Source organism: Aptenodytes patagonicus, chromosome 16 (genome assembly GCF_965638725.1).
Source record: "Aptenodytes patagonicus chromosome 16, bAptPat1.pri.cur, whole genome shotgun sequence".
Taxonomy (NCBI): domain Eukaryota; kingdom Metazoa; phylum Chordata; class Aves; order Sphenisciformes; family Spheniscidae; genus Aptenodytes; species Aptenodytes patagonicus.
This window is the reverse complement of record NC_134964.1, coordinates 10,050,496-10,063,962: the sequence shown is the minus strand read 5'-3', so window position 1 is coordinate 10,063,962 and position 13,467 is coordinate 10,050,496. Positions and strand designations below refer to the sequence as shown.

General features: G+C 41.5%; 1 protein-coding gene across 2 annotated transcripts; it reads left to right on the top strand.

The window, feature by feature from the left end:
• Positions 1-11,015, top strand: CYBC1 (cytochrome b-245 chaperone 1). Of its 2 annotated transcripts, none has more exons than XM_076353705.1 (7): positions 1-149; positions 3,051-3,181; positions 4,348-4,389; positions 5,678-5,751; positions 6,799-6,895; positions 8,125-8,269; positions 8,835-11,015. In XM_076353705.1, exons 2-7 carry the CDS (start codon positions 3,097-3,099, stop codon positions 8,962-8,964), a joined length of 573 nt encoding a protein of 190 aa, XP_076209820.1. In that variant the 5' UTR covers positions 1-149; positions 3,051-3,096; the 3' UTR covers positions 8,965-11,015. The 2 variants fall into 2 exon arrangements, with proteins under 2 accessions (XP_076209820.1, XP_076209821.1); XM_076353706.1 differs by lacking the exon at positions 1-149 and adding an exon at positions 436-541.
• Positions 11,016-13,467: the final 2,452 nt, after the last annotated feature.

Genomic DNA, 13,467 nt, shown 5'->3' with positions numbered 1-13,467 from the left:
CTTAAGCCGGGCGTCGCGCCGGCGCGCCCCAGCGGCCGCTCTGGCCGCGCTCTATGGTTCGGGGCGGCGGGGCTGCAGGAAGCGGAGGCGCCCGGGCGGTCCCATTCAAAGCGGGTCCGTGCGGGTGTGCTGCTGCGCGCCCCGGGCAGGTACCGCCGGCTGGGGGGCTGCCGGGCTGGGGGGGCTGAAGAAGGGACGCTGAAGAAGGGACGCTGGGGCGGGCTGAGGCGCAGCCCGCCGGCGGGGTCTGTCAGGGGGAAGATGTGGCGGGGGGCCCGCGGGGCGGGCCCGGCGAGCAGGAGCCCCTGTGGAGAGCCGCGGTGCACCGCCCCTCAGGGAGCCGTCGGCTGCCCGCCCTGAGCCCCGCGGGCTGCGCTGGACCGCCCGCGCTCGGAAACGCGCCTGTGGGGCGGGTTACGGGCAGGGGCCTCGGCCGGGAGCGACTCCCCCGTCAGCCTGGCAGGGGTGCGGCGGGGGCCGCTACGGGCGAGTCCCAGCTAAAGGTCTCGTGTTACCCACGCGTGGGGGAAGAAGAACCGAGGTTGGTTTTGGTTTTGGCAGCACGCTGCAGATCCTCTCCCCAGCTGGACCCTCAGTGAGGGGGAGACCAGTCAGTGCATGGGTCGAACTGGGGGGAGGCAGGTGCAGGATGGGGAGGTAAAGAAAATTCAGCCCGGTGCGTGGTCCTGACTTGATAGATATTTGTAGTGAAGCTTCCAAGGTGCTTGTTTAGATAGCTTTTGCTAGCTCACCCTCAATCGAGAGCTTGGAGGAAGTACATGAATGTTTATTTTGGTGTTGAAGATCACTTTAATGCCAAATGCAACAAATTCAAGCAGAATTAGCAGCCCAAAAATACTCCTCTCTCTCTGTAATCATAAAATCGTCATGTAAAACTTTTGTGTTCACTTAAAGGCAGCTTTATGACTTATTTTATTAAGTGTAACTTTAAGAAGCTGCTTTGGTGCTTTTTATTCCCTGAGGCACCTATCTTGCAAGCAGCTGCCTCAGTGAGAGACGATGCCATTGGCTTTGAGTGTCCAACGTTAAGCTGACACTGGCATTTGCATGATTGGACTTCACTGAATGAATATGGGGGGAGATACCGAAGTTTGCATTAATGGATTTAACTGGTATGTATGTGATGAATTTTAAGTAGGGTGTGTTGTTTGTGAAATATGGCCAGATTTATGCAGTGATCTTTATGTATTTGATAACTCGTTGGTATTTTTTAGGTTGCAGGCAGGAGAAGGCTTTCTACGTGCAGAAATATTTTTCTGATATATTGAGAGCAACTCACAGGAGTAATTTGAAAATTAAGATTTGATGCTTGACATCCGGAGGAGATGGAGTGTGTCTTATGCATAAGTGGTTTTGTCTCTTTCGGTTTCAGATTCTCTCAGACGTATTGCTAAGAGATTAAAATCAAAGTCATATGTGCTTTTTATTTAACTGAAAGGACTTGGCTAAATCTGCTTTATTAAATGGAAAAAAAAATAATCCCCTGGAGCTTTGTATCTAAACTAGGCAGTTGGTGCAGAATTGCGGGAGTGTCATGTAGTATCTAAAAACAGCAAGATGACTAAAAATTGCATACTTTTCTTCTGTAAGAACCTGGATGTGCTTGGGCCTGCTCTCTAAGTCTTTTTCATGGTTATTCAAAAACCTGTTGAATGTTGGCAGTCTTCTGGAAACCTCTTATCGTGGGCAGCTAATAACAGCTTAATGCCAACCTCCTAGGAACTGGTTCTGTGGGCTATTTAATGATTAAAGTACCAAGTCAATAGAAGGAGTTGGTGTTCGTTGTCTTCAACAGTAAATGAGCTGTTAATACTCCTGCAGTCCCCAGAATGCTTCACAGATATTGAGCTTTATCACACTAATCAGAAAAGCAGATATCCCTTTTAGAAATCCCTTTTGAGGAAGGCTGCTTAAAACCCACTACCTTAAGTGGTATTAAGGTTGTAACAAAAAAAAAGAGCAAAATAGACGAAATCCTTGATTAAGGCCAACGCGTAACCTGCTAAGTATGAGTTATGTATGTTGTTAGCACATGCTTTCATCTCCTATTTACTTTTACTGGATTGTGGTCTTCATAATAATAACAAGCATCTCTACCAACTTGCATAAGAGAAGCAGTAAGCAGCCTGTCCTTTCTCTAGTGACAATCCTGAAGAGATTAGCTGGGTCCTCATATGCCTCTTGCATCTCACGCGAATCAGTCTTTATGCTTGTGCTGAGAGTATTAGGGTAGGATTGGTTTTTGCACTGGAGCTCACAATCATGCCAGAATTCAAACGATTTTATGCTGCAAATAGTAAAAACTTGCTGAAAATACTGCATGGGATCGCCCAGCTGTTACTGTTTTTAATTAGTACCTGTCTTTTTAATCTCTACTGTTACTTTCTGTCTAGGGTGAAGGCATGATCTTGTTGAGGAGAGACAAACATACTTGTTGGAAACTCCTGGGTTTATTCTTGAGTTGGCTTGAAAGATGGGAATGCCACGTATGGCATTATGTGACACTGGTGCTGCTAGGCTGAGGCTGTAACCCTTGCCGGTCTGTTGTCGGGGATGAGAGACCCAACATCTGTGTTGCAGAAGGCTGCACTGTCCTGCTTCAGCTGCCAGGCTAGTCCATCATGACAGCCTTTGCAGTTAGCAGGAGAAATGCTGTCAAAAAACTTACCATTGCTCTTTTATTTGTCTGAAGTGTTGCACAAATTAGCAACAACATTGTTCCAGGTTCTTGTTTTCCACATTTTCTCCTGGAATCTGGTTGTGATAGAAAGGAAGAGACTTCTACCCCCAAAATGAGAAGTTTCTCGAAGAGTTCAGATTCCTGTTGTTGTGCAAGTCTCCACATGACAGTTTTTCCTTACAGTTTTTTGAAGTGTGTATATTGCTCTTCCCGTGAGAAAAAGACTATGTTCTTACCCTGGACATCTTTTATAGTCTAGATTAAGACATGATAAGTCCTGACAAATGCTAGGAAGGGAGAGTGTTGGAGTCAGCAATGATTTTAAATTCTTACTTTTTTTTTTGTCCAGTGAGGTTACATGAGTCAGACTGGGCTGTTGGGAGTTTCTTCTGAAGATGTACATGTTGGTTGAAAACCGCACAAGTTCCCATCTTCATCTGAAGAGGTCACCTGGCATCCGATCTTGGTCTCTCTTTGTTGGTAAGACCATAATATTCCTTAGTTTATTTCAGAGCTTGCTTTAAGGGAAGGGGGTCACAGAATAAATTCCTGAAAGAGCCTCTAAGAAGAGATGCCTGTCTCTTGGGCATTATTCTTTCAGGAAGAGCAATCATCATGCTTTGAACTTCTTTCGTGTAGCCACTAAATGAGTCTGCAGTCTCCTCCTCGGTGTGGTAGTTTCACTGTGAGACTGATAATTTTTCATCTGCAGAACCTCAGAGGCTCATGGACAGAATTTTAAGGGAGTCCTGAAAGATCAAGAAAAAGTTTATTGTATGCCATATAGCAATATAAATGTGAAGCTTCTGAAGGGGATGCATACTTACATTGAAAAACATCTAGGTTTTCAGAAAGTGAAAAATCTGCAGTGGAGTGATGCTGGGGTTAGATCTTGCGTGTGGTTGACAGTGAACTCTTAACGGCACTGTGCATGTGAAATAGGAAGTCATACAGGATGTTCTGAAAGGCATCTGTTTTTAAACACTACTGAATATGCAGAAAAAAATGGAGTGGTACTTCTTAGGACCACACTGAGAGAGCTGGTGGGGAAAATGCAGCATATCCTGCTTTCCAGCTGAGTAGATCCCATTGCAGTAACACTACAATGCTGTCATTGCTTTCAGTGATGTCGTCTTGTCAAACTCTCACTGGGACAAAATGTTTGCGGTTGCAGTGGTGCTCTGGGGCACGAGGCACTTTTGCACTGCTTCCTCCTCAATGGGAGAAAGGAGCTGGCAGCTTCTGACACAGCTTTATTGCAGAAGTTTTCTTTTGGCCCCACAGAGCACTTAGAGGGGAAAAATAACTGTTGTAGTGTTTATGTTAGCATGCTCAAAGTTGTACTGCGCTCGAGAGGAAGTATGGTGTAATGGTTAGACTGAGTCCCTCTGAAGTTCTGTTCCTGATTCTGTCACGACCTTTTATTTCTGACCTCAGACCTGTGTTTTTAGTGTCTTTGCAGAATGGGAGGTTTTTTATACCGAGTTCAGAGAAAAATCACTCTTTCATGTAGTGATCAATGTTGCAATCACATTGCAATATTTTTGAAAAGTGATGAGCTTGTGAATATTCGTATGTTTTTCATCAGGGAATTTTAGATGGTTTGAGCTGCTTGTTTGTCCTAATTCTCTCCCCTCTTATCCTAGGAATAGCCTCCATAGGTTTGGCTGCTGCTTATTATAGTGCAGGTAATGGCCTATCATTTTTTGAAGAATTGTTCATTTCCTGTTGATCTGTTTTTCATGCTGATGACTCCTCTCTGCAGCTTCTGTCTGGCCTTACAAAGGCAGTATAGGTACTTATCACACTTTGTGGCATGAATATTAAAACCCAGTAATAATCACTGCCTGTGTATGACTTACCATGCTTTAATGCTCTATTTCTTACTCAGCCTCCCTTTCCATTTGCAAGAGTATTTTTAATAACGATATTTAGTACTCTGTGGCATTTTGTACTTTGTGTGTTTTATAAATGTGATTAGCTGGTCCTCACAGCTCTCCTGGGAAGACATATAATGATTGTTTGCCACCATAATGAAATGATGACCTTGCCTTTGATGGAAGTGCTCTGTTTCTCTGGAAACTGTTAAATCATCACTGGCAGGGATTACTCATAAAAACACCTTTAGAGAACAGACAGCTGCTGCTGCTTCCTGCCCCCTCTGCAATAGAGCAGACGGTACCAAATGCCAGGTATCCTTCTATCTATGGAATTTATCCTGCAGGCTGTCCTGTGATTCTCTTGTTGCATCCTATTAACATCAAATTTTAAAACTTAATAGCGTGTAGGAATATACTATCAATATAATCAATGTATTTTTATTTTAAGAGCAAAGTCCAGTGAAAGCTGCTTGAGACACCAGCTATATCAGCCTTTTTTTTTCTTAAGACATTGCAACAAAGTCTTCTGAAACAATACTGAGCACAGTTCTACTCTGCTTTCAGTAAAAGTCTGAGTAAGCAAATTGCTTAGGTTGCTATATGTAAACATTTCCAGAACATGAAATGCAAACTTTTCTTTGTCAAGAGGGCTGACTGCTTCCTTTTATGAAGAAACATGTTTGCTTCAGTGAATTTCCATTGTCCCTTACTCTTGTCCTCTGCAGCACAAATACTTGGTGGTTGAGAGCAGGTTGAGTTTTGTGGATGCCTTTTAAGATGCCTTTGCTTTTAGGGAAGAGAGATGTGTAGTGATGTTATGACCTTGCCAATAATACATATGCTTATAATTCTGCATAGTTTGGAGCCCAGTGTAGATGGAGTCTTTGAAAAATACTTGAAGAGTTTGTTTTTTTTTTATCCTGGGAGGGAGCTGTAAAATAGCTTGCATTACAATTAAAGGCAAAAATGTTGCATCAGAGAAACCTCTTTTCCTTTTGTTGCCTTTAAAAGGGAGCATGTTGCTTTTGAAACTAACTGAATAACAAAGAAGGGAAAAAAACCCCTAAATTTGTGCTTTTTTTTTTGCATCATTCAGACAGCTTGGCATGGAAGCTCTTCTATATGGCCGGGTGTTTCTTTGTGGCAGCACAGAATCTGGAGCAGTGGGAGGTAAGATGCTGAACTCGGGAAATGAGGTCGTGCTAGTTTAGAAACAGTTGGCAGATGCCAATTCCAGCAGCCCCATGCACTTGCTCAGTCCAAACAGACAAGTTATGCTTTTGGTTTTGAGGAAACCCTTTGGGGTTGCTATACCAGGACTACAATTAGGGCAATAATTCCTTCACTACACAAACATGAAAACGTGAAGCTAAACATAAGAGTGTTTTTTAAGGGGAGACTTGCCCCAAACTGTTTTGTGGCCCTTTCTTCCTCTTACAGAAAAGAGGGAGAAAGAATAGCACATTCAGCTGCTGCAACATGATTTTGTACTTACTGTGCCAGCTAATGACAGAATGACTATTAAATAGGGTAGCTCTAACCTTCCAGGCTACTCAGCCGTTTTCCACTGGGAGAAGAGTGGTGTTTGCGAAGCTGGTTTGTAATCTTGGGGATGTTGATTTGCTGGGAGTGGGACTGAGAACAATAACCCGTTATATAGGCTTGTCACTTTACTGACCTGAGTTGTTACTAGAATAAGCAACCCACACATATTAGTCATCCTCTTTTCATTGACTGTCAGGGATATTTTAAATCCAGTGTAAGCCTGGCCCATATAGCACAACACTGCAATTTTGGTGGAGTTGGTGACTGTTAGTGAAAAGTGTAACTAGAACTTATGTTTGCTGTATAGTTATACTGTAGGCCAAATGCATACATCAACAGTGAAAATTACAGGAGCTCCAGGGTTAGTGTTCAAATTTGATTCCAGGCAAAGTTTTTTTTTTATTGCATAAAGAATGTGGGAAGAGGGGCAGTGAAACCAGCTTTAACTTCCTTGTAGAAGTAACACAGGAGGCATGGTAAAGTCTCTGTTAAAGCCAAGAGCAAGACTGTGATTTTCACAGTCTAATAATAGAGGAATGTCTTTAAAATAGCGATGTATTTTTCTGTGTTACCAAGATTATTTTCCCATATAACTATTTTTATTTTACTTTGAAGCATAGCTACTGATGGTGTTTTTCAGAAAATCTTGATTTTTCTTTTTCAATTTTACAGGAAGCTGTATTTGATAAGAACAAGGGAACAGTCTGCCTAAAAACGTTCAATCTTTACAAAAAAATACTGACCTTCTCAAAAGGAGGCAATGAACAAGGTGAGAAAGCAGTATCTGTGGTGGCAAATGTGGTGGGCAGACAGGAGAAATGCATACATGGCCATTTAATAATCTTTGGAGTTCTGTACTCAAATTAGTCACATCTGTTTCCAGATCTGCTTTGCTCCCAAGCAGCAGATGTAATAATCTGCCTCTCAGGACTCAAATGTTTTTTCAGGTTAGGGTGCTGAATGCATCTTGTTAGTTACTTTAATCCAAGGTAACTCGGCTTATGTACTGCTTTCTATAATAGTCTTAGCTGTTCCTTTGGGATGTTAACGTGCAGGTTTACATTTCCCTTGGCTAGCCTGCTCTGTAGGTGGGACTGGTGGAAAAACTTAAATTTTTGGATCCAGGAGCTGAGATTTCTATAATCTAATCTGGTTTTGGTAGCAGGCAAATCTTTAGATATCATATGCAAGCAGGCATGTTATGTCTTGCAGATATATCATATGCATTTAAAACAGCATATTCAGTAGGCTCAGCTTAATGCAGTATCACATTTCTTTTGAGCTTCCTGTCAGAGTAACAGAAGTTGAAGTATAGTATGTGACTTGGTTGAGTCACTGTGAGACAGGAGCTCCGTTGCAAACTAAAGTAGGATCCTCTTCAATGTCAGATTTTTTTATTCTACTTGCTAGTCTAAATCAAACCAACTCAGTACGCTTAGAAAACTGACAAAATTTGGAATGTCCTTAAGTTGAATTGGTTTTTAAGCAGTTCATTTTGGAGGTGGAAGATAAGAGATGTGGAGAGAAGGATGTTTAATGTGTCTCAACTTTTCTTTAGGGTATGTTTTTATGTTGGGGAGCTGAGAACATCTCTTCCTGCGAGGTTATTTGGTAATATCTGTTTCAAGTACCGTTAACATGGGGATGCAGAGATCAGCAGATGCTCTGAACAGTTAAATCTTTCAGTATTTGTTCAGTCTCAGTAAACTTGACACCTATTTACTCTGTACAGAAAAATAGTTAAAACTGTCATTAAAGTAAGTGGGAAACATCTTGTTCATTAGGGCCCGTACCAGCTAGTACGTGCTGTAGTTGCTCCTTGTTTGTTTTGCCCGAATAGCTCCGCAATTGTTGCTATTGCAGGACTGCCCCAGTTGTATGGGATCAGGGCAATGGTACTCAAGAGCACAGAGTCCCAGTCACGCAAGTTACTAGCAGCAGTGTTGAGAGTTTACTGTAATGCTAATAGACTACTTTGTTTTCCACATCTGTTTACAGTAGTGGCTCTACTGAATGAGATCCGAGATGTGAATGTGGAAGAGGAGACCGTGCGATATTTTGGGAAGGGTTACCTGGTTGTGCTACGATTTGTCACTGGATTTTCACACCCGCTGACTCAGAGTGCAGTGTTGGGCTGTAGAAGGTGCAGTGTGGACTTTTTAAATTGGTATTTCCCACCTTACACATTCTAATCACATGGGTCAGTAGTTCTCAACTATTGAGACTCATCTTAGCTCCATTTTCATACTTGCTGGTATGACCTTGTGTTATTCAGTTTAACTTTTTTAAACCCTTTAATGCTTTCAGTTGCAGACATTTGGGTAACACCATCTCCCGTCAGGAGACTGATCATATTTAGACATCTAAGATCCCTTTAGTGCTGCACGTCTAGCTCAGCTGTGCAGTGGCAGAGGGGATTAATTCTATTTTGCAAACATTCAGTGTATTTACCAGTTAACAGGATTTATTTTAAGTATTGATAATAAGGAATCTTATAGCAGGGACTGTGGGAAAAGGATTGATTTGTTCTGACGTGGAAGTAATTAATGGCTTGGCTTGATATGCCTTCACAAGTGGGATGCTGTCAGTCATAGTGATGTATGTTGACTGGCCCTTCAAGCGCTCATTCTCAAGAATTAGCATGCCTGTTCTTGTTTTGTCAACACCACAGTTCCACTAACTCTTACATTGTTTTTTCTTTTCCACAGTGATGTGGAAGCAGTTGCCAAACTCATTACTAGTTTTCTGGAACTGGACAGAGTAGAAAACCAACAAGATCTCTCTCAGAGCAGCGAAACAGAGGCTAGTGATGCAGATGAACCACAGGATAAATATTAAGTCGTTGTGAGCTGAAGAAAGCAGAGGCTTTCAAACATCTGGAAAACACGCTGATTGTTCTTCAGAAAAAGAAATCCCTCACAGTCTTGACCTGGGCATTTCTCTACATGTGCATTTACAATGGGAGGAATCTGTCTTAGGGCACCTTTTTTAGTGCTAAACGGCTTCAAGATCCATGCTCACAGTATTGCCGCTGTAGAGTCCAAAGCAAATTCTGTTTTATTTGCTCCTTTGACTTAGTTCCTGCATGTGGACATTGCTGGCTTTTGAACTTTGTCAGCTCATCAAACTTGTCTAGGAATAGTTATTTATTAATGAATTGGTTTGAAATCATTTATTGCTTTCCCATTAATGAAGTGGAGATACAGATGTAAACTTCCACTTATTGCAAACATCTGCTGCAGGTACAGTATATGAAATGTAGAAGAGCTGAATTTGTAACTCATAACACAATGCTTTGAGGTTTTTCTTGAAATGTTACAAATGACAATATATTGCTAAATTGGTTTTAAGCAGCTTAATATATGCAATTAGGTGATGCAAGATAGTGGCACTTTTATATTTTCTACTACTGACTTGCCATTAGATACTGGAGGAAATCAAAGTTGGAGTGACTGTCTTGGAATTGGAAACATCAGGCCCATCAACTTGTTACATTGCCTTACTTCTCTTGGACTTGCCAAGGAGTCATAAATAGTAAGCAAAAAATGATCACGTTGATGATTCAGTGTCTTTAGGATGTTCTAGCTTAATCCTGTTCTGCTTAACTTCTGGGCATAGACTACCCCAAGATATAATAACCTTTTTTGGACCTCAACATTTACTATTTTAACTGTGTATTTAGAAAAGAAAAGTGCATGTGTTACTTTAGGTAGGGAGAAGACAGATGTCAAACAACATGGCAGCCTAGATTTGTTTAGTATTTCCTCACTTGAAATGATACCGAAGGGCTCAATAATAATTTTTTTTTTAAGATAGCTGGGATAGATCCAATGTTTGACTTGCGCCCGTGTTTTACTCCAGGTATATGTAGTGTCCTCTGTTCTGACCAATGGTTTCACAAATAGTTAAAATATGAATTTTCCAAGATGTTTTTTGAAGTAAAAGCTACCTCTGTTAGTCAACATGCTCTGTCTAGAACTAAAACTTCTTCATGCCTATATCAACATGTCAGTACAAGAAAGAAGTTGTAAAGAGCTGAAAGTTCCTTCAATGTGCTAAAACTGCTTGTATTAAAGTTCACTGGGTTTTGTTTAGGAATTGTATGGTGGTAAGACATGAATTAGAAAATATTTACACAGTTATTTCTAGGAGATCTGAATGGGGTAGAAGGTAACTGTGTGGTCTGCTTTCACATTTGGCCAGCAGCAAATGTCTTCTGGCAGCAGTTACTTCAGGACTTAAAAGAACATGCGTTCTTCTTTCGAAGCACTCTACCTCTGCAGAAGAGAAACCTTTGAAAAGATTTCAGGAGAAGCTATGTCCTGTTGTGTGTTCCAGCTGTATCTGAAACTAAGCACATGCTTATCTGACCAAAGAACAGGTCGTAGCAAGACTTCAGTTCCAGCCATTTAGACCCAGTATGTGAGCTGTGAGACAAAGATGCTCTTACTGTTGGTTTGAAAGGGTAATCAAACCGTAACAGGGAGATAGCGGCTGATGCAGCTTGACTGCGGTACAGAAGTGGGTCTGTTACTGTTAAATAAGAAAAACTTGTAATCACATCAGGTATCAAAGCAGACCTCTGCCAATAGCCATGCTTGTGAAGCCCTCTGAGTTGGTGAGCTAATGTGGCTTTCAATCTCTACCCCATGTCACTGGAATTGGGAAGCTGCCATGTAGGAATGTGGGAAATTAGGTTGCAGGCAATTAGCTAAATTTGGCCTTTATTCTGAAGCACAGCTGTAAGCTAAGAAAAATCAAACCTGTCTAAAAAAAAAATTGCAGGATGTAACACTTTGGAGAGATCTTTATTTAAATCCACTCTAATATATACCCTAGGTAAGAGGCATTTTGGAGAGAGGAGAATGAGCTTGGGAATTTGGAGAACTCCCCCCGCCCCCCCTCCCCCCCACCCATATAAAATGAGAATGTCAAGTGTTCTAAGGACTTAGAGTAAGAAATACTGAAAAAACTAGAGTTTTTAATTGTATAACATAAGCAAAAGGGCTCAAACTGCAGATAACTGCTGCTTTGTAGCAAGGATATTCAGAGGGACTACATGGTATGGATGTGCACTGCACTTAATATTCTGAGCCCACAGATTTGACCATGGATGAAATGGACAAAACTGCCCGCATTCCATCTTAGCGATACTGGGCTGCTTTTGTATTTCCATGAGGGCTAACATTCCGTGGAAGATACAAACCATACTGTGGCTTTCCAGTTAAAAATCAGCTTTAGAAAGGTACGTCTATTGATCTAACCCTACCCTGCATCGCGTGCCCTGCTTCTGCTGAGCTCTTTTGTGCATCTAGTTTGCTGTACATTCTTGACGTTAGTAATGTATATACTTATGGACTATGCAATATCATTATACAAAGACTAAAACAATGTAAGGAAAATCGGAATCCCTAGAAGGGGGAATGACCTATAGTAAGACATAACATAGCTTGAAATACGTTCTGTGGAGTAAGTTGCATTTTGAGTTGATGTCCAATGATCATCTCTTTAAGTGTCCCCCTCACACCTCGGTATCCTACCGATAGTAGCTTGGAGAGGGATGACTGCTGGCGTGCACTGTGTGTAGGAGGAATATTTTGACTCCTCAGCCTTTCACTCTTGGAACAGCTGGTGTAATCCTCTCTTGCACCATGTCCGTTTTGCATTTGGCAGCTCTGTTGCCATACAAACTAGCACAGTTTCAAATGAGAACCTGAGTTCCGTAGACTGAGCTAACATGAAGGCTGAGTAGATTCTTGAGACGCTGTGGTTCTGCCTGCGGGCTGTATGTCAGGCACTGCTGGCTTGGTACGTACAACTGGGAGCTTATTGTGATACTGACCTACAGTGCAGGTAAAGAATGTTGCAACTTGGCACTTGGATGCTGTACATGAATGTGTATCACAGGCCGATGTGTATTTCTCTTGATCTTTGGTTTTGAGCTTCCTGTCTTCAAAAACTGTTTGTCTTCTGTACTTGGAAGACACATCCAGATTTTCATGTTTTGCAGTAACTGTGTGCGTGGAAAATTAACTTGCAAATTGGTGTTAACATGGATTTGGTTATGGCAACGTCTGCAGACTGCTCAGCGATGTGAAAGGAACTGTTTAGAACAGCAGGTGCTAACTGAGGACAGGTTCTGTTCTTCCCTCTTTCCACTAGTCCTCTGATCCTCTTTTCTTGCCACTTTTCACCATTTTGCTGAAGGCTTTTTTGGATAGTTTTCCTTACTCCTCTTGGGCCTAGCGTATCAAAAGGCCCAGTAAACGTAGCCTCATGTGTGCCTGATGTAAAGTGGCTTGTACTAAAAGGAATGATGTGAAAGACTAGTTTTGGTTAGGAAATTAGATACTCCTAGAAGAGTATTACAGGAGATGTTTGATAAGGTTTTTGCATCTCAGGCTGTCTAGTAACTTGAGACTAGACAGCTGTAGTTTGACTTACAAGTGATTTGAAAACCTGCATAAAAGATCTTAAGTTAGATCTAACCCCTTGCTCCATAAAGCCAGCACTTTCTGTTATGTCTGTTAATATAACTGTATGGTAAGTGCCATTTGGTAGATGCTTCAGCTTAAACTTGCATTGCACGTTTGAAGTTCCTTGCATGTGTGCGGTCAGATGGGATCACGGCCTTAGTTGTCGTACTGAACAAAAGCTAGACTGCATGTTGTACTGAGGGAGAAAGTTGCATTGTCTAAACTATAATCTAATATTCTAATATTTCACAAAATGAGATCTTCCAGTAACTAGGATCAATTGTGCAAGTCTCAAAGAAAATCAAAGTATTTATACTATATAGCTGAGATCTGACTCTTGTGCTGTATTTATGAAGCTACACAGATACCAAAACCCCAGCTGGCTTACATAGTAAAGAGTGCTAGTTCTGACACTGTAGTAGATTGCTGAGAGGCAAAAATACTTTTGGAAGATGTTTAGCAATTGCTTTTCTACTTTAAAATTGCAAGTAGAATTTCAGCAAGGCCTAGTATATTGTCTTTTTTTAAAAAATGTCCATTGATAAAATCAACTTTGATAACTTGTTTTGTGTCACTGTAGTCTTATATTGTTTTTAATTAAATGTATTAAAATATTAATGGCTGTCTAAATTACCACTTGGCACAGACCTACTGAAGGAGTTAATGGGGGGGAGGACAGAGCAGAGGAAGCCCAGATACCTACCTCCTTACTGACCCTGCTTTCACTCCGTTACAGCAGTCCAGCTTTCAACTTCATATACGCTGATATAACCAACTCTCTGCTGGTGGATATATTTGCATTTTTCCTTCTTTAAACCAAACCAACATGCCACATGCAAAACAAAGGCAAGCTTCCACAAACAAC

Excerpts from the sequence above, each read along its gene's own strand:
- CYBC1 (XM_076353705.1), top strand. The coding sequence starts at position 3,097 with ATGTACATGTTGGTTGAAAACCGCACAAGTTCCCATCTTCATCTGAAG. Across the intron at positions 4,390-5,677 it reads TGCTGCTTATTATAGTGCAG|ACAGCTTGGCATGGAAGCTC; the intron begins GTAATGGCCTAT and ends TGCATCATTCAG. Across the intron at positions 6,896-8,124 it reads AAAAGGAGGCAATGAACAAG|TAGTGGCTCTACTGAATGAG; the intron begins GTGAGAAAGCAG and ends ATCTGTTTACAG.